Genomic DNA, 25,864 nt, shown 5'->3' on the forward strand with positions numbered 1-25,864 from the left:
TTGGACGTTTATTGACTTGATAAATAGAAAGCCTATTACTCCACAATACAACCTACTAGGCAGCATTAGTCTCATATTTAAAACCACGATGACGCCCCGACAATATTGCATTGTAGTCGACAATTGAGTCTTCAAGAAAAATATTTCATTCCTTTATATTATCAGAGCCCACCCACCCTAGCGACCATGGAAGGCAAGCGAATCCTTCTTCGGAAACTTCAAACCACGTTAGGCGCCCGTCGTCGCGATGAAAGATTGATCAACCCTCCCGATCCTTCAACTATTGCCCAAATGGTAGACTTCGGATCAAACGATACGCTTTCTCTATCGACCTCAGGTGCATTGACTAGATCCTTTCTAGATCAACTCCATCAAAATGAAAATTTCATCCTCGGCAGTACCTCAACTCGCATATTCGAAGGCACCACACAATATCTGAAAGATCTTGAAACCTATCTCGCACAGTTCCACAACGCCGAGTCAGCTTTGTTCTTCAACTCTGGATTTGACGCAAATATTGCACTTTGGTCAACTATCCCACAGCCTGGGGACTTCGTCTTGTATGACCAGTATGTCCATGCAAGCATACATGACGGAATGAGAAATGGACGGGCTAAGACCGTCGAGTTTGCGCATAACGACTGCACTTCTTTCCGGCATTGTTTGCAAGGTCTTCGTGACCAGAATCCCGGCATTGCGGGTGGCAGTAACTTGGTTTTCGTTGCCTTGGAGTCATTCTATAGTATGGATGGAGATGAAGTTCCAATTCATGAACTCCTTGATATTGCCAAGACCATCCTCCCTAAGAGAAATTATATATTTTCAGTGGACGAGGCACATTCAAATGGTCTTCTTGGACCGAATGGCTCTGGCTTTGTTTGCCACCATGGCCTCGAGAAGGAGATAGGCCTCCGTGTGCATACTTTCGGCAAAGCTTTAGGATCAACTGGAGGTATAGTTCCCACTTCTTCTGTCCCTGATTTGGATCTAACAGCTTTAGCCGTGGTACTCGCTGAACCGACAATCAAACTCACTCTCATCAATTATGCACGGAATATCATCTTTTCCACAGCTCCCAGCTTCGTGACTTTAGCTGCTACCAAAGCCGCCTACGGAATCTTAGCTAGTGAAGATGGGGAAAATGTTTGTCCTTCTACTCAGCCATACTAGAAGAAGACTAATGCAATCAGCGTCGTCGAATCCTCCAAGAAAACATCCGACACTTTCAAAAAACCTTCCTTGGTCATCCTCAGTGGGCGTCTATCAAAAAGAAAGGAATTATTCATATCCCGAATGAGGATAACTGGAACTCTGCGCTAAATCAATCGCCTATCATCCCCTTAGTTACGCTACCCAATGAATCAACTGACCTGGCTAAACATATGCATCAGTCCAAGTTCTGGGCTAACCCGGTCAAATACCCTATTGTCCCGAAAGGCCTGGATCGAGTGCGCATTTCGATACACGTGGACAATACCAAAAAGCAGATTGAAGATGTGATTGATGTCATCATGGAATGGGGAACCTGTCGGGCTAGATTGGAAGTCTCACGGCTGTAAGCTTGCAATTATCGAGGATCTCTCTCTGTATCTCATATAGCTTTTGTTACTTTTTATATAGCCTTTGTTAATTTTCTTTACGATGCATGAATAGAAGTTTGATCGCTTTGTGCGCGGATATTGACTTTCGCAATCCTATTCCAAGAGAAAGGTAGTCTTGCTTGGGTCCTAAAGTCAATTCTTAAAAAGCAGATCGATATATTGTACTTTAACTTCAAGGTCATTCGATGATTTTTACTAAGGTTGATACTTAGGAACACAGAAAAAACACAAACAGTGCGCGGGAGAGATCTCCGATCAAAGCGATTGGCTCAGACGCAAGGAATGAAGAAAGGGATATTAAGATTACTTCAGACGGACAGGGAGAAACGTGAGGGCTTAGACTCCACCTTTGGATGACCTAAAGATGCAGGAAGTTATGAGGACAAGGCAACGAGGAATGCATGTAATGAATCTGGCAAAAGATGATATATCATAAACAGCATATCGGGATTCAACCCTAACACCCAGCCCCTTTGTTCATTTGTTCGATTACATACTTTCTAGGAAGATCATCAAGCATTAAGGCAAACTGAATCTAAGCCATCATCATCATCTTGCATGAAATAATGCTGGGAGTAAACGCACTGTAGATCTAACAGGCCAAACCCGGGTGACTTGCGCTTTGATCCTGTTGGGCACGGCTTGGGCTGAACAGATGGGGCCATATAGTTGTGAAAAGTCAGAAATAGAAATCTGATACTCCCATTTAGGTTGCCTTATAGAGCCCTGGGTTACTGCGCTAATTACGGTATATCGATTGAAATGACGGTTTATTCACTATCAACAACGGCAACGCGCCGGGTCAAATCGCTGTACAAGGCAGAGAAAAATGCTTGAACATGAAAATGAATCAATATGAGCATAACAATAAACTCGTCAGTCGTGCAACGCCCGCTCTGAACTGTATTATAAGAATGTTTAGACGCCGGTATGTAAATTGTACAATAAATCACGTCGAAACAGAAGAGAAAAATAGAAACAATGAGAGAAAAAATAGAAGACAACAAGCGCTGGCGCTTTCGTTAATAATGAGAATATGTGTCATACTGCGATGGGTAAGGATCCGTCGAAGCATGGGGTTGAGACTGTGACTGTGCCCAGGCATTGCGCAGACGGCGCTCTAATAAAAAGTTAGATTCAAACCACATATTATTGCAGGGCATAACACATACCTTTTTCGAAATCACGCCATCTCTTCATCGTGATCTTTGTACTATCAAATTCGCCCTCGGCATCACCGTGTCCCTTATCCTTTTCGCCTGCAGTTTTACGGGTATCACCCCAACTGAAGTCGTCGAACTTCCAGAATGCGTACATTGGTAGAACAAAATTCCAGATCGGAAGTGAGATAAGGTAAATCAGCATCCAGAGGACGTAGATGAGTTTGTGTGCGGTGACGACGATCAAGACACCAGGTAGACCCAAGACCAAGGCGAGCAGAACCAGCGGGATAACTTGGACGGGTTTCCTGACGATGGAGACGACAACGACGTAGATGGTGAAGGAGATGGCGGCGGGAAGAACGAGGGTTCCGATAAGTTCGATGAAGATGACGAACTGCATGCTGAAGCAGAAAGTTCCACATAGATCGCGGACAAGAACGAGTTCGAATAGATTGTGGACGGTACTGTTGATCCAGCGACGGCGCTGGGAGAGCAGGACAAGGAATGCGTCGGGGACGACTGTTTTGCACACGGCTTGGGGAACAAAGATCTGCTTGCGTTTCGGGAAGGTCTTGAGCATCAGGGTGGTTAGGTATCGATCTTCACCGAGGAGGAGCAGGTTCTTCTTGTGCAGGGTGTCGACGACGTTTTCGGAGTAGTGTTCAACGATATCTGGGTTTGCGAGAATTGGTACCCAGTAGTTCTGGCCACCCTTGGGCGCTTTAATTCGGTACATGGTGAAACATCCAGGGAGACAGGTTACACCACCGAAGATGGATTCGAATGATTTGGCTAGATGGTGAGAGACGAAGTACCTGTTGTGGAATTAGTAACTGTGCTAGCTATACTGTGAGGGGGACTTACTCGAAGACCTGGATCATGGTTACCCAGCTGTCGGTCTTGTTGGCGATCTTCGTTTCTCCGCAGAGACCCATGATTTCTGGGTCCTTCACCATGGCCGAGACCATGTGTGTCAAGCTGTCTGGGAACACCTTTGTATCGGCGTCGACCATGAGAACAATCTCGTAGAAGTCCGGTGGGATGCCTGTGACATTCCATAGACCATTAAACATCTCGAACTCGAGTTCCGTCATGCGCTCGTCAAACATAACCTTCTGGAGGAAAGACATAAGAACGATCTGACTGTCTCGCTTTCCGCGGTTACCAGGCTTTGACTGGGTCGCCTCCTCCGAAGTTCCACACTTGACAATCACCATCATGGGAACGCGTTGCTGCTTCTCCGCCGGGATGAGCGAAGCGTGGCCGTAGTCGTAGAATCCAGTGTAAACCTTGGCCATGTTGTGTCGCTTAGAGCCAGTGGCCACAGCCACGTAGGAGTACGGCTGGACCTCATCCTTGGGAACAACAGGGTCCTTGAGCATGCCCAATACAATATCTGGCGTAGAGAATTCCTCTCCCTTACCCTTGATAATACCATCGCAAATGACCAGGATCGTTTTGTGGCTGTTCGGGTAGTCGGTCAAGGCAACAGAATCCAAAGTTGACCTAATACCCTCTTCACCTTCGGAGTAGCAAGTGACCAGACAAAGACTGTGAGCAAGAGGGTAACCGAACGGTTGCCAGTCAGGAGGAGGTTGAGGAACGACAGCTTCGTGAATGAAACCAGCAGGACCCGCACTATCGTGATCCGTCGATAGTGTAGAGTAACCGGGTTCTCCGTGGGCAGGAGGAACCAAGCTGGTCCGACTGGCAGTAGGATTGTGCCGAGAGTTGTCAGCGCTCAGAGTACCACCACTACCGTTGTGGCTTGACTTGTACATAGTGGCGGGATTGGAGCTGGGCATGAGATGAGTGGTCGAGTTTTGGCTAGCCATCGTGACATACATCGGCTTTTTGCTACCAGTGCTGCTGCTCATGTTGTAAGGACTCGAGAAACGGGAAGTGGTCGGGAGGAAACTGGCGCGTTTGCTGGGACGTTCGGGAATGATGGGGTCGGCGATTCGTGGTGCAGGGCGATAGATGTCGTTGGACCAGTCTTCAATCTGTTGATTGCGAGTCTTGGGATTGGAGGACATACTCGTGGTCTGCGCGGCAAACCTGGGTGCCAAGAACCACTGGAAGAACACGGCGAATCCGAATTTGACACCAACAATCGCGAGAATGAAGATGAGGGACACGTAGAGTACGACTTGCGATGCAATACAGCCCACAGTGTCGGTGTCGATGCTTCCAACCTTGATAATCTGGGCCAAGCACTTGCCAATCTTCTTTTCCTCCCCGGATTGCAGGTAATAGGTAAGATCGACACCGCGGACATCAGGATTCTTGCGCAGCTGGTCGAATTGTTTGGGGTACGACACCTGACTACGGTCGAACCAACCCAGAAGGTCGAGGTCGAGCACGGTTCCCGAATAGATCGCCAGATTCCGACTCTTGTTCTTTGTATCCTCCCATGTGTAGTATACATCCCCGTCGCTGTTAAGCGTGTAGAAAGGCTCACGAGCTCGCTTGCTGGTATGGCAAGCCCAGCCAGTGTAATGATCAACGGTCAAATTCGGCGACGACGAACCATCCTGGTTGAAGGGCGCACAGGGGAAGTACCATCCGAGCTCTCCTTTTGAGTTTGTTGGAATATCGCTATCAGGCGTAGCCTTAATCAGTCCCTTGCACGCACCATTGACTTGCTGGAAGAAGAAGCTGCCATCCTGTCCGCCATACTTGTGCGGCAGGTCATAGATAACATTCGAACCATCGGGGATACCAGCAACAGCGATATGTTTGGAACCGCTCAAGTCATATGCCCTTCCATGGAAGATCATATAGTTGGAGCCAACTTCGTTGGCCTTCAACCGAACCGGGGGTGAGCCACACACGGTAGCCGTGAAACCGAAAGTCAAGAAACCAACAAAGGCACCGATCATCAGAATAATGCTGATAAGACCGATCTTCTCTCGCCAGGCACTGCGCTGCTCCTTCTCTGGCATGCCGAAACATTTCAGCACAAAGTCCGGAATGAAGAATGTGAGCACTGCACAATATGTGGGCCACAACTCGGGCGGACCAGTCTGCTCGATAGCCTTTTGACGTCTATGTTCATCTGAAGCTCCCTTCGACGACCTCCGCGAACCTCTCTTCTTCTTCTTCGAGCGATGTCTGCTAGGAACCCGTTCCATGGGTTTGTTGATATTACCCCGCGCACCATATAAACCATCCTTCTTCATATCCATGCTGCGCGAGCTGTTCGTCTCGGCCTCGCCATCCTTGTTGTCCAAGAGCGGATCGTTTCCGGTTGAAGAGGGATAAGTGGGCATATGGTTCGATCGCTGTCGGTAGTGATAATTGGGTTGTTCTGGGTCATTTCGTCTGCGCTCTGGCTTGACCATGCTCTTTTTGCGTCTTACATCGCCGCCCCGGTCCATGCGCTCTTCGTCGGTATCCATTCCTCTTCTGTGGCTGGAGTGTCGGCGACGGTGTCGGTGGGAAGGAGAAGTGGGGTCGTCGCTGTAAGTGCCCGAGTCTATATCGCGTCGACGGCGGCGGGAGGGTTCACGAAATGCGCGGGCTTCTTCGCGTCGAGGTGAGGGCTTGCCTGGCCTCTGCGGCAAAGACATCTCGCTCCTGCGGCCCGATGGTTAGTCCAGCCGAGCTTGCTTATGTCTGAATTTGCTGGCCCACTCACTTTAGTTATTGCTCATCAACAGCCGGGCTGTTCAAAATATGGGTCTGTAGGTTTCCGCCTGAAACATGTCAAATGCGCTCACCCGGTCCTCGATAATGCGACCTATGAGACTCGTGTTGTCAATCCCTGAATCTCGTAACCGCAAATCGAGGTTGAAAGGGAGCTCGAAGTACGGGTTTGTACAAGGTGGAGAAATAAACAAATTCCCCACCTAAGAAATGGGAAGATCTTGTCACACGGAAAATCGAGAGGTTATGTCTAAAGAGAGAAAAGGGAACTGAGACAAAGACCCTGGTACACGGGACTCTAGGCGCTTGACCTGGGACAGGTTAGACTTGTTTTACCATGTCAAGTCCATATTAAGACATATTAAAAATAAATTTCCGTCGCTAGGGGCAATACACTGTAAATAAAACCTATTTAATCCACGGTTAGAGCAAGTCTTTCCCACGGTTTATCAAAAATACTGAATGGTGCAATTTTCAGTTCTTTCCGTCTTTTTCTGTCTCTTTCTGTCTTTTGTTTACAAAAGGGAAATCCAAGCCGAGCCATTTTTTTCCTTTCTGATCACGGGGCTCGAGTTCTATTTTAATAGCCACGCTAAATATCCAATTGCCACATTCTCAATCTAAGCATAAATAATGCAAAGAGGGAAAACAGGATATAATCCAAAGGTTATGCACACCACGCCATATGTACCCTGGACAAAACACTAAAAAGCGCTTGTACGACTAATCTAGAGTCTAGCCACAACAGCATTGAAAGGAATAGTGCTTAAAATAAGCCAAAAGTCAGCATGGTAAGCATTGTCTAGATATAAATTCTAGGATATCCCTGCTTTATGTAGGTACCCCAATGCCAATCCAATATGATCCACAACTGGTCGATCATGGCCATCCCCAGAGAAGAGAGTCCAGCTTACCCCATATTGCATATGCATCCTTCCGTTTTGGATTAAGTCATCTTCTAAAGAAATTCTTGAAAGGAACGTGGGATGTCTAAACAAGTCCCTTTTTTTTCTAAATAATCGAATTGAGAAACCCTCGGATTTGCTAGGTCTTGACAGTGGCTTCCCCGTATCCTTGTTGGGCCACGTTCTTCGGCTCTCACTGGAATGCTGACATCTCTCCGCATCAGCAGATGTAGTACGACTTTAAGCTGAGTACCCAACGCTGCGAGGGATATGTATTTACTAGATGTCGTCATATAACATCAGATGTGCCTCTTTGACGACAGCAAGGAGTATACATTGACACCCGTGCGAGGAATTGAAAGTCAGTTTTCAACATGTCAAGGAATAATAGATATAGTACTACTCCGTACTAGAAATAGAAGAGGATAAATATAAATCTCTAATAATTAAGAGTTAAGAGTTCTAATTAAGTTCCTAATTGCCAATATCCACGCACAGAGCCTCGGAGTAGTCGGATATAAAAGCCAAGGACACTAACGACACTAACGACACCCACCGGACAGCTGAAATGCCGCTTTACAAAAAGAGGGGATTCGTTTAAAGTACCTAAAGGTGTATGTGTTAAGACTATTTGTCTCAGAGACCATGTATACCCGATAGGCATCCGCTTTAGAAAGAGACATAATAATAGGCGAAACATAAAAAGAAGTATTATGTGGTTTTAATCGTTTTAATCCCTTTATGCTTCGAATTCTAATAATCTCGTGTCCACTCTTGTTTTTTTTTAACTAGCCCCATGGATTCCCCCATAAAGTCTTAACTTCTCATGGATCTGCAAACTCTCACTTTCTGACCTTTAACACCTCCTATCATGGCCAGTCCTGCCCAGGGACACCGCCAGGCCTTGCCTTCTCCCCCGCCAGCTTACCTCCGATCATCGCCCTCATTCACCTCATCAGAACCACGGACCATCCCGAACCGACCCCAGAGCTTGAACCTCACTCGTAAACCAGTCCCCTCACAATCCGAAACTTCTCCCGTCCTTCAAAACTCCCCGCGCTCACCAGTCAAAATCGGCCATGCCACCGACATCCCAGATGCCTCGAGCGTGCGCATCGAAGGCGCATACAGTGGGCCCACCACACCGCAATTGGAGCTTCCCGAGGTTGCAGACCTGTCGCTAGATGGCCCCGTACAGCCCCCTCAGAGTTGGGATCCTGCCTACCCCCCGCGGCGAGACTCAATACAGGCCCCGCATTACACACACGCGCATGCATACGGTCATACCCCAGCGAGTAGCGAGTCATGGTCGGCAGAGCCGAAAGACGACGGACAGGGAAACCCGAAAAAGAGCGCCTCCTCACTTGAGCGCGAGGGTCAGAGCTATAATAGCTCGTCGCGGGGAAGCTTGGATAGCGTGGCGCTGGCGTCCGACAGCTACGAACCTTTGACCTACCACCACCAGCAACAGCCGGCTGGGGCACCTGCAAGGAAACCTGCACCCAATGCTGGGGATAACCCATCCGCCTCGACAGATAAGCTTGCCGCTAGGCGATCAAGGCTCTCGCGGCCTCTGTCATCATACTCTGTAACTTCAGAGGGGGGTCACCGACGGAACTTCTCCACATCGCCGTATCTACATGCGCGATCCTCATCTGGAACCCCCGAAAACAGGTCTTCATCATTCCTCGACTTGCTCAACACATCATACCCGCAGCCAGGCCCATCAGCAGCGCGATTCGACAACTCGCGTCTCCAAGCCTCAGTCGGAAACAACGCCTCTCTCCTTAGCCACAAAGACACATTCGAGATGTATCTAGCGAACGTAAAGAAAACTGACGAGCCAACAGTGCTGTATGAATTCGCCGTGTTCATGGTAAATTCAATGCGCGAGATGCCAGCCGTGGACCTCGAAGACTCCAGCCCGATCACGCGCGCCCGCCTACTCCGCGAATCAAAATCTATCCTTCAACGCCTGGCAGACCGCAGCTACCCCTTCGCACAGTACTACCTCGGCGACGGGTACGCATCGGGACTCTTCAGCAAAGGCGTCGAGGACCATGACCGCTCCTTCCCGCTCTTCGTCGCAGCCAGCAAACACGGCCATGTCGAAGCCTGCTACCGCACAGCGCTGTGCTATGAGTTCGGTTGGGGATGTCGCCCTGACGGTACCCGTGCAGTCCAGTTCTACCGCCAAGCAGCGTCGAAAAACCACCCGGGCGCCATGATGCGCATGGCCAATGCCTGTATCGCTGGTGAGCTGGGGCTCGGCAAGCGATACCGCGAGGGAATCAAGTGGATGAAGCGGGCGACCGAGTCCGCAGACACTCAGTATAACTCCGGGCCGTATGAACTCGGCCTGATGCACGAGAAGGGCTTCGGAGACGACGTCTTCCCCGATGAGACTTACGCAGCGCAGCTGTTCACTAAATCCGCGGAGCTGGGACATGTCGAAGCTTGCTATCGTCTTGGAGATGCGTATGAGCATGGGAAATTGAATTGTCCACGCGATCCGGCGCTCAGTATCCATTTCTATACCAGTGCTGCGCAGAATGGACATCCGCTGGCGATGATGGCGCTTTGTGCCTGGTATCTTGTTGGTGCGGAGCCTGTGCTCGAGAAGGATGAAAACGAGGCTTATGAGTGGGCTTTCCGGGCTGCGAATCTCGGTCTTGCAAAGGCTGAGTATGCTGTCGGATACTTTACTGAGATGGGTATTGGCTGCCGTCGTGACCCTCTCGAGTCGAATGTTTGGTATGTCAAGGCAGCAGACCAAGGCGATGAGCGGGCCAAGCATCGAATCGCTACAATCCGGGCTGCGGCAGAGGGTACACATCCAACCGTGGCTGGGCATAATAAAGCCAAGCGCAATGGCCGACTTAAGAAATCCGACCGCAAGGATCAGAGCCCAAGTAATGGCCAGGGTGAGTGAACCGAACTAGATTTGTATGCACATTTTGCTAATGAATTCTCCAGAAAATGAAGTCGACAAGCCTGTCAAACAGAAACGATTCGTCATTTTCTAATCTCCCCTAAACAAACTTATGACCTGATCTGTCCAACGATCTACATTGCACACTTCCAAACATCTTCACTTCAACCGTTACCCTGCGACTCCTAGCATTGCAATATAAATGCAAGCTGAACCCCCTCACGAGAACAGTCTACGACCGAAAATACATACATAATCCCAACATCTGCATACAATCCCGCGCAAGCGCGAGCACGAAGCCTGTCATTTTACAAGCGATCTAAATCGGAATCTGATTCTTCCCACATGCCCGTTATGGAAATCTTGCCCATCGCTCTAGCATGATGATATTTCAAGTCTGTTTATACCACTCCTTTCGTATCTCTTCTTCATCCTTCGTCTCATCAGCGTGGTGGTTCCCATCTGCATTCATTCCTTTGCGCTTACCTTCATCTTCGCGTGAATCTACTCACTGATTTCCTATTGTCATCGGCGTTGTAAGATTCTATTCTGCCAATCTATCATTTTACTATTGTTATCCGTATACGTCTTTATCGTATTCTAGGATCTCCATTCCTAGAGTCGGCCGACTTTAACTTGTTTCGTTTTCACTCGCTATTTTATACATATAGTGGGTTATCTCTTACTCTGTTACTCTTTTCGATTCTTGTCTATAAAAGTGAGTACACGACTATAATCTGCTTGGTCGTTTTATTGCTACGCTCGATGACCCTTCCTCTCCCTTGTATAAATGTCACGATCCAGTAGATGGTGTAGTTGGTGCACGTGGGGAACGAACGGGTTAATTAGGGTCCAATCACGGACGCAAGTGTTGAACACTCCCTGCAGTCAAGGTAGTGCATATAAGAAACTGACGGAACCTGGTCATGCGAACGTGGGTGTATGTCATCTTCACACCCTTGTTTCATATTCCCTTGCTAACCCTTCCTCGCTCTTGTCACCATACTCCACAAGCCAAACTCGAACCTGGCCCGTACTACAACCTTTTCAGCCTATCAAAATATCACCTTTGCCCCTGATGCAATGCGTATGGAGGGCAATTCCACCCGCCAAGAAAGCTAGTTTTATAGATTGACAAAGAAAAGGCGGATGGCTCATTTCACTGTGTAGCTCATGATCTCATTTACCACACTCTAGATTCTATATATTCTTGAAACAGCGCAGGGCGAGGGCCGTGGACACGAAATAGAGAATTTCCCAACGCATTATACCCAAAACTCCCATGCCAGCGGTCTGCTGGTAACGTGCTTTCGGCGCGAATATGTTTGAAGATAGACGACGGAGGCTTTGGCCTCACTTGAACCGTGGAGGTGGGTATTGATTTGCCTGCAGGATGGTTGCAGCTCGGTGCCGAACCCACTACTGTCCGTCTACGCTCTTGTACATAAGGACCTACTCAGGGGTTAGCTAATGGTAACAGACTACACTCATTCGGCACTACATATCATATCCATAGATTCTAATAGATAGATACCATCGGAGCAGCTCTAACGTATGTGCATACAAAAAGTACTTCCTTGATAAGTTTATAAACCTTGCAGGTAACGACAAAGAAATAGGTATTCAAAACGGGATTATCGTATGTTTCGTCCAACTGTCATTCCTTTCTACATCATACAATTCATATGCATTACAGTAGCCTAATAAGAGCATACTCTTACAATCTACCGTTCCAACGTTCTCGCTAGGTTACATAGGCGTATAAGACCCGTCAGATAACCACACTGCTTTCACTACCGAGCTCCAATTTGTAAGTAAATGTGTCAAATGGGATGTGCTCAGAGTAGACAAGGCGGCTGTCGAATTGTAGGTGGCCACATGCGAAAATGGCCTGCCCGAATGGGCGTGGAGAGAAGGCCAGAAAGATAAATAGGGGGATTGGGGAACACATTGACCTCGTATCCAACAAAGGACACAGATGACCTCAAGATAGGAATATTCTTCTTGTGCCGAGCCGTTTTCGATATTGTAGCTCCAGGCTAAACTAGCTGAGACTAAGCAGTCCTTGACTTGTGTGCAGCCTCGTTTCCTGAAATGCTCGTATTGCCGGGACTTCAGTTTAGTTCCAAGTAGATATCTCCTAAGCCGATGAGGTCTGAGAGGTCAGACATACTCTTGACATGCTATGCATGGGCGCAACCCTGGTATGCACAGGTATCATTCAACTGCCGGAGTGCAGACATCACCTGTGATGAGTACCTCTCTCTTCGTGTCATGCGTATGCGACATCGACACTGTATACATTGTCTCGGGCTTGAAGAAGGTGTTTCCAACTGAATTGTAATGATGAAGTGTGCCTAGTTCTTGGTGAAGTCGAGCGCGAACCGCATCGTGTAGGGTATAGCGTATACCTCGACAACACAGCTTGGATTGTTTTCACGAGGGTAGCCACTCCATAATCCCCCAAGAGGAGGCATTATTCTGCTTTCCAGACTATCTCCAAGCCGCAGGAGACTTCGGACACAGCAGTCGCTATATATAATTGCCCGGTGGAGTACCGCTGTGGGTACCGGGAGAGCATAGATATTCCGGGAAACGTCATTCGTATCCTTCTGATCAGCGATACGGACTCCTAGAAATGTTTGACCTTGGTTCCCGTAGAACATGAGCCGGCTGGTTCCCGATTTAGTCGCTAGATATAGCGCATCAGATTCGGGTTGTTTGCGCTTTTGATTGGGGGGCGTGTGTGTCATGTCCTGCACTATATATATATCGGAGCCTGGAATATCTGAGCATAATGCTCAGATATAGTGGTCTTTTGGCCTAGTTCGTAACTTGTCAGTCCAGGGGCAGGTTGTAACAGTGTGCCAGTCTAGTGGCTAGTTGGGATAAGAGGTCGATCCGCTGGCCACATATGTTGGCTGAATGGGTTGATTGCATTTCTAGGTCCAGTGTAAGCGGATAAGTTGACGAGCGAACAATTAGCTCAACTAACCCCGGTTGTGGCATTTTGCGTGGGTTGCCGCCCGGCCTTGGTATGACGTGAAATGTGATGGTGGAATGTTCAGATTGTGAGAAGGGGCAGAATGCATATGTTCTCACCGGTCCCAGGGAAAAGAATGCAGAGAAGGGACTTGAGCAACAAGTAGAAGAGGAAGAGGGGAGAGGAGTGAGAGAAGTGAAAGAAAAATAAAAGAGAAGTAAAACAACATCGAATGAGACAAACGCGCCCCCTAATAGTATATAAGACAGCTACTGCTTGTGGTAGGGCCCCCACTGTCGTCTTGATCAAATGTGAGGTAAACCAGATATGAAGTGAAGTAGAAGTGAAGTGGAAGTGAAGTGGAAGTGAAGTGGAAGTAAACACGAAACGGCTGATCACCATTGGTGGTAGCTCGAAGGAAGACTGGGGTCGAGGCGGATGGCCAAGAATCGGACGTAACTGGGCATCTTTTTCATCAAGTTCAATAGTATCTTTAGAGTCTACTTCGACGGAAGGTTTATCCTAGTAAGGCTCCCCAAATTCTCGCAAAGCTCTGTGCCATATGAGGCCGTCAAACGGGCTTTCCATTTATCGACTGTTTGTACTTCCATGTAGCCCGTTTGTTGATCTTGTTGCCAACAGTGAAGAAGGTCTTCGCCTCACAGAGAGCACGAAGCTCCTCGTAAACCTGTGCGGCAGTGTTGCCTCGGCGAATGTAGACTAGCATTGTGGCGTCAAGTGACGAGGCCACGTAAGAAAGGACAATGGCATTTTTCTGATCCCATGCTTGCTGGAGTTTCTTCCGCTTTATGATATCTACCTTCTTAGCAGCAGGCTTGTTAGATGGTCAGGTGACCTCTGTATGCTCCCAGGACCCAATTAGTCAAATCGTGTAGATAGCTTCCTTTTCTCTCACTACGCATCTCAATACAATTATCCAGATATTTACTTCTTCATTGTAAATCATCTATCCTCAGGTTATAAGGAAGCTCTCGTTCCTCGATCTGATGGCCAGGCGAATAAGACTGAAATCGAGGAATTCCAGACGAAAGTCGGCACGCTGATCTGGCTCATGGTCTCTACCAGACCCGACATATCGTACGTCACGACGAAGCTTGCTCGCTACGCAAAGAACCCTGGTGACCTTCACTTTCAAGCTCTAAAAAGGGTGTTTTGTTACCTTGCAGGTTCAAGAGATCTAGCTATTTCCTATTCTAGGAATATCAGAGCTTCAGATCAGGCGTTCATAACTTCAAGCCCATTTTAATGGGATTTTGTGATGCCAATTGGGCCAAAACGCATGCTGAAAAAGGCATGTCCACCTCTAGTTTCGTCTTTAGACTCGGCGGCGGATTGATCTCGTGGACCTCGAAAAAACAACCCTGTGTCGCGTTGTGAACTACTGAAAGCGAGTATATCGCCGAAGCGCTAGCCACACAAGAAGCCTTATGGCTTTCTCAACTTCTTTTGGAACTCAATATCCCCGGGTTGCTCAAGCGCCCTGTTCCAATTTTTGCCGATAACAACGGCGCCATTGCCCTCGCATCAAATCCTGAATTTCATGCCAACACCAAGCACATAGCTGTGAGATTTCATCGGCTTCGCGAGGAAGTCGAGGCCGGTATGGTCAAATTTATCAAAATTCCAACTGCCGAGATGGCAGCTGATGGATTGACCAAACCTCTCGCACGTGTTCTTTTTAAGAGATAGATAATTCAAATGGGATTGAATTCTCGACGAGAATAAATGGGGGGTGGTTTATGATTATGATTCTCTTCAAATGCTGAGTCCTTTCTGGTTTGCATAGTAAGAAAGAACGTTTTTACGGCATTTTATCTGGTTGTTTTTGGGGGTTTTTAACCTTGGAAGCAACCTTGGGTGGCATATGAGTTCCATACTGAAGAAGTATGTGATAACGAACGTAGTTGATGCCCTAGGTAGGAAACAGGAAGAAAAACTAGGCACTTTGTTGATGTTAAATCAACTTGTTGAGCATGCTATAACGGAGAGATGATGAAGAAAGAGAGTGATGATATTCATAATCTATGGAGAAACTGGATATAAAGACCCATGCACAACAGCAAATAAAACCGGCGAACAAAGATCTCAGAGCCGACAAAAAGCGCAGCAAAACTGATCGAGGATAGTAACGCGGAGCTTGATATCATCTCTTCACACCCACACTCAACCCTATTTTCATCATCCGTTATCACATTCTTGATATTGTGGCATAGCAGTTTGATCAAACTACATTATGTCGCGCAATGATGCTATACACTGAGGCTTGTTCTTTCGCCAAGCTCTGGTTAAAGCTAACGGCCATATCGTGCAACTCCTCGATTGGACCGCTAACCCCATTCGGGAAATTTTGTTCAATATTGAGTCTCACCTTATCGAACCAGTGGATGACCTCGGCATTTGATGGCAATACCCGCATATCGTGTAAACGTAGCCCGTTCTGCTCCAAAACGCTAACGAAGTAGTCTGGGGTCTTTCGATTAGCACACGCCAGGCGATCCACCGTGTCTGGTATAGCGGACTTGTATGTTTCCAGGTCCACGACCCTGTATAGCGTGTCGGAAATAAGGAGGGTTCCCTGGGGACTCAACCGCTGTGCCACCTGAGCTATAGAAGCCTCGAAGACATCAAAGAGAAAGTGAGTGTAGACACCTCGTACAACGACTAGATCATACGGCACTTCCGGATCCGGAAGAAGGTCAACATCCTGCCCGTTGCAGAGGTATAGGTTGACCCGCTTTCTAAGATCCGTCGGTAAATTCTTAGCGCAGAAGTCAAGTTGACGCTGGCTAATATTGATGGCGTCGATGCGCTGGCATTCGGGGAAATGTGCTGCTAGGCGCTTGGTAATGAAACCCCAGCCACAACCGATGTCCAATATTCGACAGAGTTGTGGCCTGTTTGGCCCGAGAAGCCCAGCGAGCTCGAGCTGGCGATCAAACGCTCGAAACTCAGCAGAACCGATAGCTCCTGGCTTAGCACCTTCGGCAATCTCTGCCTGATCGAAGAGGCCAAATTGAAAGCTCAGATTGTCACCGAGAGCCTTTTGCCACATTTCCGGGGGATCGTCATATGTGTCAACAACTTTATCCTGGTACTTATCGGTACGGTGGCTTTTAATGAGATTGATCTTGGCGGCGGATTCCATGTTTGTTTAGCCGAGTCGCTTCTTGTGAGTTAATTACTTATCCCCAAGGGTCTGGTTTTGATCTCTTTAAGGAGAAAGCTCAATGTTTATATACAGCATTTAGTGTCCAGCCTTTTCAAGGTTGTTTCGATGACTTCCCCTAGGAATTACCTAAAAACATCATTGCAGGCATTATATGTGCTATGGATGGTTTTTGGACACCGCGGAACCACCAGGCCTGAGATGGAGACATCTTCTAACCAAATAGGGTTATATAAACTACCTGTTTATGCAAAAGCGACACAAAACGGTCTGAGCACGTGGTATCGTTCTAATTATGATTATTCGATGTTGCAATATCCCCAACGTATGTTTGGCTTGGAATTTATACCCGTACTGCGTATATCTAACCTTCATTACACCCGGGAGATGTTTCTTTCTACAAGCTGTTAACACTCGGTGAAGAACTTCATCAATGTCACACCTGCAAGCTGACCATTGTGTCACTTCGTCTGAAGTATAATAACGGCACTTTTCTTACTAACCTTCACCATGCCCTTTGACATAGTTAATTCCTGATAGCCCATATGTTCAATCTCTGTATTCGGAAACCATCGCAGCGCTGACGACAGCAGCATTCGAGCAGCTGATGGAGGTTGGTTAGAGAGGTAGTGTAACACGGCTATATTGATTGGCCTCTCGTATGTAGTAGGGTCATTTTCAGAATAACATGACAGGAAGATCCATAGATAGGATCATTCAGGCGAGAGAGATAGTAGTACAATATATTGTAGAAATAGTATGTGCGCGAAACTCCAAATGCCAACTCTCGCCTAATGCTAAGGATATAAATCGCAACACTTAGCACCACTACCCACATTTTGGAATACAAAAGAGACAAACAAGTTATCCTACTACACAATACTTAGTATGGCCTGGTGCCTTCTTCGGATTTAGCTTATTGGTCTCTCTGACTAACTTCACAATAGACATCTCTCTATTGACACTTCATAATACGGTACATACCCTGGTTTATTGATCCAGTGCTGTGCCAGCCACCATTTAAAGTTATGGATAACCCCAGCACAAGCCAAAATGTTAGGCTGCTCGACTATGACCCTCTCGAGTGTGGTGATCTCGACGGTTTCCGGCAATCGGGCCTATCGTGCTTCCGTCCTCACCACGCATTAAAACTGAGAATGAAGCCTGTCATCGATGACATCCCCGACAATTTCGACAGCTTGGGAATACTCACTGGTTGCCTATGTGGGGTCCAGAGGGCAACAAATGCCCAACGCACGCCTCTGCATGTCATGATGCAAATCGCTCAATGCTTAGCACACATCGCAGCTGCAGCCGATTGTCCGGCTTGTATGTGTGAGGGGCTTTCAATGATGTATCTTGCGTGGCTGAGGGCCTCAGAGTGTGAAGAGAGAAGGGGATGGTCAGACTCTATTCTTGGATGTTGCGAATGTATCGGTTTGTCACAGTTCACACTGCACGATATTAGTGGGGTAGTACAACGGGGACCAGCAACTATTTGCCAGACTGACTGCTGGACCAAGGCATTGTCCTTTGCCGGTGAGTTGTCTGTTGGTGAAGTTCTCTATATCAACCGAGCCCGGGTTTTGACCCACCCGTCTGGCACGACAAGTATGCGGAAGTGGCTTACAAAGATCACCGAACCGTATGCCGACCAGCTGTTTAGTGGCTGTGACCAGATGCCATTTCGTGAAGCCCTAGGTCTCACGGGGTGGTACACTGTCTGTTGCACCCACCCTTTGGCTCAGGGAGCTGAAGAGACCCTGCGGGAAATTATTCGATACACAATGGATGCTGAGATGTTCAGTCAATATGATTTCAAATCGCACCGCCACCTACACTCAAACTCCACAGGTCAACCAGACGTAGCTGCGGCATTCACTGATCGGGCTAATAGTGCAAGACCTACAATGCGAGAAAAGAGTGAAGGGTACGATGCATATGTTGCCAAGCGTCTCGTGGACGGCATTTGGACTGCTTTCTTCTATCAACGCATGTCTACACCGATGATCTCTTACCATCGTTCGCACATTCAGCGGCCAAGACCCATCGAATGTCTTAGTGTGCTGACCTTTGACACTTTCAGCCACAGAAGACGGCTGAAGGAGGACGGCAATGTTGACGCCACTTCTTACGTGAACTTTGTCGATGGACAGTCTGCATCAGGCGCATACTCAAAATGGCACGCTCTTATGTGTGCGATTGCTCACCAGGCTGTGATATCTTTCCTATGGGATCTGACACACCACTTACCACCGCCTGATGTAGGCGGGGACATACCTAGCTCTGGCAGTGGTAGGGAATTACCCGGGAAACAGGAGCAAGAGCTAGCGTTGAAAGAGACAAATTGATACTAATGCTATAAGTGGTTCCTACCATTATAAGAGGATATTCTCGGGGTCTATATTTAGGGGGGTATAGATAGTCTAAGATGTTTACTTTCTTCTAAATATAACTATCACCCCTCTGACGTCTCTAAATCGGCCCTACAACAATGTCTAAATATATGTAGCGAGCATAATGTGGTTTACGGCAGGCAGAAATATGATATAGTAAAGGTTTAAGTTTTTGCGGCTGGTACACGCCTTGTAACACTGTATTTGCCTGACACATCTAGGTATTCTCTAGTAAAACTCGCTCATAGCCGATATTGGCAGCGATCTTGGCAGCTTCGTATATTTTGCCAACTAGACGTTGCTCTAAAGCCCATGCACTCTACTCCGAAGAAAATATGCTCCGACGAGTGAGCCTAGATAATCGAATTCCACGATATGCCGAAATCGACGAAGAGTGTGTAGATCGCGGTAACCCTAGCTGTCTTGCTATGAGCGTACTGAGGCTCAGCGTTTTTGGCTGGTGGGGTTCCCCCGCCGGATCATCTTCATCAGCTTGATCAGTAATCAATCGGCTTAAAAGAACCAACTCATTCACGTCAAGACTTTCTTCATTTAACTCATCAAGCCATGGGTGTTCACGTTATTTCGAAGCTTGATAACCGCCAACATGCGACCTTCGATGTTGAAGTCGCTGGTCAGAGGGAATTATCGGAGTCTTCAGTAAGAATCCGCACCCAACTAATCAGCCTCACTTCAAACAATTTGACCTATGCCTTAATGGGTGAATTCTTGCATTGGTATGTTCCCGCTATCCATCAGACTAGAAGACAATGCCAGAAAACAATCTGAAATGGGATTCTCATCAATTACTTGCAGGTGGGACACATACCCCGTATCTGCAGACTATCCCGCACCATACAACGACCCATCAACATGGGGAATTGTTCCAGCCTGGGGTTATGCATCAGTGGAAGAAACCACAATCCCCGAATTACCAAAAGGAACACTTCTTTATGGATTCTGGCCTACAACCAGCACACCAACCGATCTCAAATTCAAACGCGGTTCCCCAGAAGGCCACTGGATCGAGACCAGCGATCATCGCCAGCAACTGATGCCGTTGTACAACCGCTACACGGTAACTCGGTCATCTACTCCAATCTCTGACCTGACCAGCGCGCTCAATCCCCTGTCAGCCTCTGCACAGGATGAGCTAGACCGCATGGCCTGGACCGCACTATTTATCGGCGGGGTAGCCGGGTACATTCTCAGCGAGTATGTTTTCTCGTCCAACCCAAGCCAACCTCCCATCCACCCACTGGGAAACCAAGCTGGGTTGCAGTGGACCCTGTCCGAGGGGGAATTGTCGTCCGCGGTCGTAGTAAATCTCGCCGCGTCGACTAATACGGCCCGTGTTTTCTCGTACTACCTGTCGCGAAAGCCGGATAGTTCGGCACCCCTTGGCTTATTGCATGTTACATCAGCTGTGTCACGCATTGAGGAAGCGGATCGGAATTTAGCTACTTCTGTTCCTTCTAAGGCAGTTGGGTATAAAGATATTGGATCCGAGGAGACTGCGGAATGGCTTGCTAGTCGCAAGGCTGAGAAGATTGTTATCGTTGACTTCGGTGGTCGTGGAAATGCCCTCGAGGACACACTTTCCCTGATCAAGAATCACGCTAAGTTGCAATCTTGCAAGGTTGTCATTGTCAAGGTGGGCAATGAACAGAAAGTATACTCGATGGAGGAGTTATACGCTGGAGGGGAAGCGATGGCGAGGCTTGGAAAGGTTCAATACAATACTTCTGGTGTTCAAGATACGATACTCGAGACTGTCGACCCAGAAGCCTACTTTGCAAAACGAAGCGCAGAGTGGGAGAAATGGCTGGACGACCGACATTTGAGCGTTCCAGGAAAACAGGTTGTCTTTGGCCGCGGTGTCTCTGGTGCTGAAGGCGTCGAGGGAGGGTGGGAGAAATTGTGTAATGGACAAGTAGGAGCTGATGAGGGATTGGTCTACAAGATGCAGTGAGACTTCAAATTGGGTATGAATTAGTCTGGCGATAGTATTTAACAGATAAAATTGAACGAATTTGTGAAACTAAACCCTCCAGGCTCTGGTCTGGGCCTTACCCAAATTCATATAAGATGATCCAAAATCAACACCGCAGTAGAAAAGGGGTATACAAGCGCGCATTCTAAATTCAAACAGACTATACGACCTGCTCGTATCGGGGGGCTGGGTCCATAGTGTGAATACTCGCACTTTGCTCACTGGAAGACCGCGCAGAATTGATCTCCGCTAGCATCGGGTGCTCACAATGATCTGATTGAGTAGCAGCCGACAAGATCAAGTCCGAAAAATGATCATTGTAAGCCGGAGGAGGACATCGGCTTCCCTGCATATGTTGGATATCTTGCCCACGAGCGAACGCATTTTCTCCAATCACGTTGGGTGTCATATATATCTTAAATGGCATCATTTCCGTGATCTAATTCCCGTTAGCTGCATGCTCCAAATTTCCTAATGCTATATTCACATACCACGGCTATCTCTTCCCCCGTCTCATCACTAAATTCAGCAGTGATAGAAAGCTCATGGTCAATCTTGATGGGTCTTGTCGAGACACTCTGCGAGCATGCGTTAAGACTCCTAGGTAGAGAGACGGGCGTGGTAAAGTGCCATTCAATTTCCGAAAGACCGTCCGAATCAGATTCATCCCTTTCAGAGAAATCGATGACCTTCGTGAAAACAGTTTCAGTTTGTGCTGCAGTGATAAACCGTACATTGTGTCGCACTGATTCTTCAGCAGTAGCTTCCAACCGCGCAATCTGTTTCTCAATTACTTTGATTGTAACAGCCTTGAGTCTGGCGTATTTCAACAACGGTGCAAACCAGCATTCCACGGGAAATGTGCAACCAAAGGGAACGTTCCGGTCAGTGATGGAGAGGGAATATTGGATATTTTCATTGGAGTGGCCCTCGACAGTCTAGATATTGAGTCATTAGATATGGCAAAAACTTTCCAATGTAAAATGGACTCACCAGTGGGCAATGTGGTCTTAAATAGCTGGTCTCCAAATCGGAAACCTGGTAAATCCTAAGTGGCTGCGAAACCACGAAATTGCTTTTGAAGCGTCGCTCGATAATGGCGTCGACAGAGTATGTGTGATATTGATTGTTTGCTCCAGCCACGGTGTCGAAAACTTTACTTGGAAGCGGAATATCGAATAAAAATGCGTGGTCCCCTGCTGGCATTTGGAATACGTTCATCGTTTTTGAAGAAGCTAGTGGTTGTTCTCTCTCGAATGTGATCTGGTCACGGCTTTCCGCTGAACCAAAGATTCCCTCCACAGGGCTATAAACAGGAGTAAGAAGATAGTCAACAACAAAATATATAGTAGGGCATTCTCACATTGCTATAGTTCCCCTCAATCTCACTTTGATGCTCTTTACTGAGACAACTTGTGCAAGAGACAGATTGAGTCGTCCAGTAACAGAAACCGGATGTCGGTCCTCCGAAATAAAAATGCATGATTTATCAAGACTAGGGAATATAAGTTAGCTTGTTATAGGGAAGCAACACTGGGAATAATCAAACCTCAACTCTGAGCCAGTAATGTGTTCGCGGAACATCGTCAGATGCAAGAAATATTTATCTTGATAGATTAAAAGTCAGATTATAGTTCAATTGAACCTCCGGCGAATTAATAGTACGGGAATCATGGCGCGTGGTTGGCCTTTATACTCGTGTCTGCACGACGGAGCGGACATTCCTAAACGGGGTCGGAGAGCTGATTCCAATGACTCAAACCTTATAAGCGCAGCTCTTGACCAAGGAAGGAAATATCCACATTCCTGTGATGCTGTCTAAATACGTAGGTTACAATAATTTACGAAATGCTTCCAAGGTCTGTCCTTGGAGATTCTTGTTGCGACTTTGCTAGGACATTCTTTGATCTATGATGGTGCGGCTTCCCACCATAACATCACTGCTATTTCTGAATATATTAAATCTAGCATAGTACTTGAATCAACAGTAGAAATAGGATCTTTTTCTTGTATATACTAATAAAAGCTACGGACACTCATCGGTGATACATTTCCCGCTAAACTCCCTCGGGTATACTTTCCAGCCACTAAACCAGACAGGGTAATAATTCCAACAGCAAAGTGGGAACAGCAGTCGGGAGGCATACCCAAGGTAGTTTAGCGGTGAAATCTATAGTCTTTCTCGTGAATTTGCAATATTGACTCGGTACTACTATGATCAGGACTGTACACCTTATGCCATATTGAATACAAAAGGTACAACACAAGCACAAGATATGTACTTTCACCTTTCAAGTTTCATCAAGCTAAACCATTATCAAATTCGAACTCGGGCATATCCAGATCTAGCAATAATTGATCATTCGAGCAGTTCGGAAAGCCGACATCCAGGAAATTGCCGAAAAAGGTATCGAAATCCTCAATTTCAGTTGCTGTTAAAAATGGCGATGTGTGTACTTCGGCATTCCAAGGTTTGTCCGATCCCCGATCAGCCAGAGGGTGTGTGGTCTGAGATCCTGCATTAATCTGTCTCGCCACCTGTGCAATGTCGATACCCGAGTGCGACGGCATATTATCCGCGGAAACAGGTGGCTGAGAAGAGATCTGGCTCGATTCCGGCAGAGAGTTTAGTCGGGTGATATTGATTTCTGGACCTGTGGAACGTTCTTGATCTATGGTGGGCTGGATGTTGTTCAACACACGCTGGCCTAGACGAGCCATCACAGCGGCCGACCACCATGTGGTGCTCATCTTCTCGAGACAATCATGGAATAGGCGGAGTTGGGAAATGGCCGTGTGGCGTGCACTTGGCAGTTTGCTTTCTCTGAGCTGCTTGTACGTAACCGAAAAGACGAGCGATATGGTGTAACCAATCATGGGAAACGGCAGGAAATTCCGAATATCTTGATTGCAACTGAGCGACGCGATGGTAAGTATTGAATGACCTTGTCGGATTTTGGACGCTCGTGGCCGTGAACGACCTTGCAACCCGCTAGAATGTGTTGAGAGAATAATCACAGAATGATAAACAAACTCGAGGGACTCTGTCTATGGGTTAGACAATGTTACAACTAGCGAGGAGATGTTTCATACCAAGAAGGTCTGTAGGCATGTCCCAGGCCTCACATTGCTCCACAATATCTTCAAAGGAGGGAAGATCGACTTCGCTTTGATCAACGCCTTTCATGATCGGTCGGTACAAATTAATCACTTCTCCGAGCTTATCGGTAACTCGAAGCCAGACACGAAACGGCGATTGGAATGTTGAAACAACATCATCCACTCCTTGGCTCCTATCTCCGTCGTGTATCATTAAAGGCCTCCCATTCATAGCAGCGTTCCATCGGTCTAGACTCCACAGACACCAAAAGATGCCCCTGGAAGATGTACCAGCGTGTTGGTCTGGCCTCATCAAATGCAACCCCATAGTCTGGGCATGGTGAATAGCCTGAGCCAGGTTCAAAGAACCATCCTCAGACCCGGTGGAGCCCCATTCGTGCAGTGACAGAAGTGCCAGGATTTGTATCGCAAGTACCTTTTTCTCAGCCCTTCTCGAGATATTTCGCATAGCATCAGTATAGAGGATGTTGCTAAATTTCTCTAGTGGGAGTGGTTTTGAATGGAGACCAAGGCATAGGAAGGGCGCCGCACCCCGGTCCTTCGCTGCAACAAGACAAATCACTTGCAAAAGCCGCGGATTGAGTGTACCCACTCTGTGCTGGCTTCTGACCTTGTCTTCGTCAAGAAGAGGCAGCAATGGGTGTATCCGACGGAAATATATCTCTATCAATGCCTCTTGACAGCCTTTTGAGGGCAGCCAATCCGGATGAACATAGGTGCCTGGTGCTGTTTGTGAAAAGGAGCTAGGGGTTCCGCCCTCATCAATGGGACTCTCCTCGGCGCTTAACCATGCACCCACATCCCCTTTCTGGGATCGACCCTTCTGCAACCTTGACTCGTGCTGTTCCATGAGAGTCGCTATAGGGTTAGAGTCGCACGCAAAACGTCGAGACTCTTGCTCGACCTCTGCAGGCGTGGCTGCATCAGGGGAGGAAAAAGATTCAGCCTCTTGTTCCACCAAATTCTGGAGTGAGGAGGCACTTGATCGCTCCCCTCGTGGAGATGCAGATCTATCTCGGGCTACTGGATCCCGCCTTGAAATCTGCGAAGCAGGACTTTGGATACTTGCGACATCAGAGATGTTGGGCGAAGAAGACCCATCGGCTAATTGCTCCTGGGGGGTGATGTGATAACATCGTTTCTAGCAAAGTCAGCATAATCCGATCGTTATAGGGCTATCTAGCGAAGTACGCGACACCTTTTTCTGGCGACAAGAGTTACACGCACGCCGTGCATGCCCCCTCGTGGCATTTGTTCCATTGCGACTAATCAAGAAAGTCAGCTCCATCGTGAATAATCCTCATATGTCTCGTTCATGAAGGTTGTTGCGGGGCCTTCCTTCTCGGGGGCGGGAAGAGGTAGTACGCCACCGGAGCGGCAACAGTTTCCCGAAACGGAAAGTCCGACCTCAAAACAGTAACAAGGCCAACCACCCGTGGACCGATATGACCCTAAACAAAAATATGGATGAATACGGTAATATCTTGCACCAAATGAGACCTCTACTCTAAATGGAAGGTTTACTGTTCATTTTGCTATTGTAAGACCAAAGCTATTCCGGCCATATCAATCTCCACATTTGAAATTCAATGTATGGCGCCATAGATCCCTTTCTGAAATAGATGGTTATTTTTATGCGGTCCTAATGGCTCAATTTCATTTATAAAGTGATGCCGAAGTCAATCTGCAATTAGGCATAATTCAAGTACCAACTATAGTATCGGAGGAAATATATATTTCACAAGTGAGGTGCGAAATACTGGTAATCATGGGTGTGCTACTATGTAAATGTTACGGTCAACAGAGATTGAATTTTCGTATTTTGAAGTAGCCATCATATCCAGACCAGGCCAGGCAGACAATCCTAATTCATCAATAGGCAGTTTGTAGTGTGGCACTGGATCGGTTCAATGCATGATGCATACTGCAAGTTCGG

At 47.5% G+C, this 25,864-nt stretch overlaps 8 protein-coding genes across 8 annotated transcripts; 4 read left to right on the forward strand and 4 right to left on the reverse strand.

Moving 5' to 3' along the window:
- Window positions 1-186: 186 nt before the first annotated feature.
- On the forward strand, window positions 187-1,559 carry PGRI_083950 (aminotransferase class I/II-fold pyridoxal phosphate-dependent enzyme; the record flags this gene model as incomplete). Its single annotated transcript, XM_040796109.1, has 2 exons — window positions 187-1,143; window positions 1,191-1,559. 2 exons carry the CDS (start codon window positions 187-189, stop codon window positions 1,557-1,559), a joined length of 1,326 nt encoding a protein of 441 aa, XP_040650647.1.
- A 1,064-nt stretch (window positions 1,560-2,623) lies between these two features.
- Window positions 2,624-6,336, reverse strand: chsF (chitin synthase CHS3; the record flags this gene model as incomplete). Its single annotated transcript, XM_040796110.1, has 3 exons — window positions 2,624-2,721; window positions 2,774-3,579; window positions 3,629-6,336. 3 exons carry the CDS (start codon window positions 6,334-6,336, stop codon window positions 2,624-2,626), a joined length of 3,612 nt encoding a protein of 1,203 aa, XP_040650648.1.
- Window positions 6,337-8,188: 1,852 nt separating this feature from the next.
- chs3 (putative chitin synthase activator (Chs3)) lies at window positions 8,189-10,343 on the forward strand (the record flags this gene model as incomplete). The annotated part of the gene is made up of 2 exons (XM_040796111.1): window positions 8,189-10,241; window positions 10,294-10,343. 2 exons carry the CDS (start codon window positions 8,189-8,191, stop codon window positions 10,341-10,343), a joined length of 2,103 nt encoding a protein of 700 aa, XP_040650649.1.
- Window positions 10,344-15,474: 5,131 nt separating this feature from the next.
- Window positions 15,475-16,398, reverse strand: PGRI_083980 (SAM-dependent methyltransferase; the record flags this gene model as incomplete). Its single annotated transcript, XM_040796112.1, has 1 exon — window positions 15,475-16,398. The coding sequence occupies one exon, from the start codon at window positions 16,396-16,398 to the stop codon at window positions 15,475-15,477; it is 924 nt and encodes a 307-aa protein (XP_040650650.1).
- A 1,634-nt stretch (window positions 16,399-18,032) lies between these two features.
- PGRI_083990 (uncharacterized protein) lies at window positions 18,033-18,770 on the forward strand (the record flags this gene model as incomplete). The annotated part of the gene is made up of 1 exon (XM_040796113.1): window positions 18,033-18,770. The coding sequence occupies one exon, from the start codon at window positions 18,033-18,035 to the stop codon at window positions 18,768-18,770; it is 738 nt and encodes a 245-aa protein (XP_040650651.1).
- A 612-nt stretch (window positions 18,771-19,382) lies between these two features.
- On the forward strand, window positions 19,383-20,787 carry PGRI_084000 (DUF2855 family protein; the record flags this gene model as incomplete). Its single annotated transcript, XM_040796114.1, has 2 exons — window positions 19,383-19,552; window positions 19,632-20,787. The coding sequence occupies 2 exons, from the start codon at window positions 19,383-19,385 to the stop codon at window positions 20,785-20,787; spliced, it is 1,326 nt and encodes a 441-aa protein (XP_040650652.1).
- Window positions 20,788-20,968: 181 nt separating this feature from the next.
- PGRI_084010 (uncharacterized protein) lies at window positions 20,969-22,014 on the reverse strand (the record flags this gene model as incomplete). Its single annotated transcript, XM_040796115.1, has 3 exons — window positions 20,969-21,247; window positions 21,300-21,746; window positions 21,802-22,014. 3 exons carry the CDS (start codon window positions 22,012-22,014, stop codon window positions 20,969-20,971), a joined length of 939 nt encoding a protein of 312 aa, XP_040650653.1.
- A 1,095-nt stretch (window positions 22,015-23,109) lies between these two features.
- PGRI_084020 (fungal specific transcription factor domain-containing protein) lies at window positions 23,110-25,188 on the reverse strand (the record flags this gene model as incomplete). The annotated part of the gene is made up of 3 exons (XM_040796116.1): window positions 23,110-23,852; window positions 23,902-25,069; window positions 25,156-25,188. The coding sequence occupies 3 exons, from the start codon at window positions 25,186-25,188 to the stop codon at window positions 23,110-23,112; spliced, it is 1,944 nt and encodes a 647-aa protein (XP_040650654.1).
- Between the last annotated feature and the right edge of the window lie 676 nt (window positions 25,189-25,864).

The sequence above is a fragment of the Penicillium griseofulvum genome (genome assembly GCF_001561935.1).
Source record: "Penicillium griseofulvum strain PG3 chromosome Unknown contig_10, whole genome shotgun sequence".
Taxonomy (NCBI): domain Eukaryota; kingdom Fungi; phylum Ascomycota; class Eurotiomycetes; order Eurotiales; family Aspergillaceae; genus Penicillium; species Penicillium griseofulvum.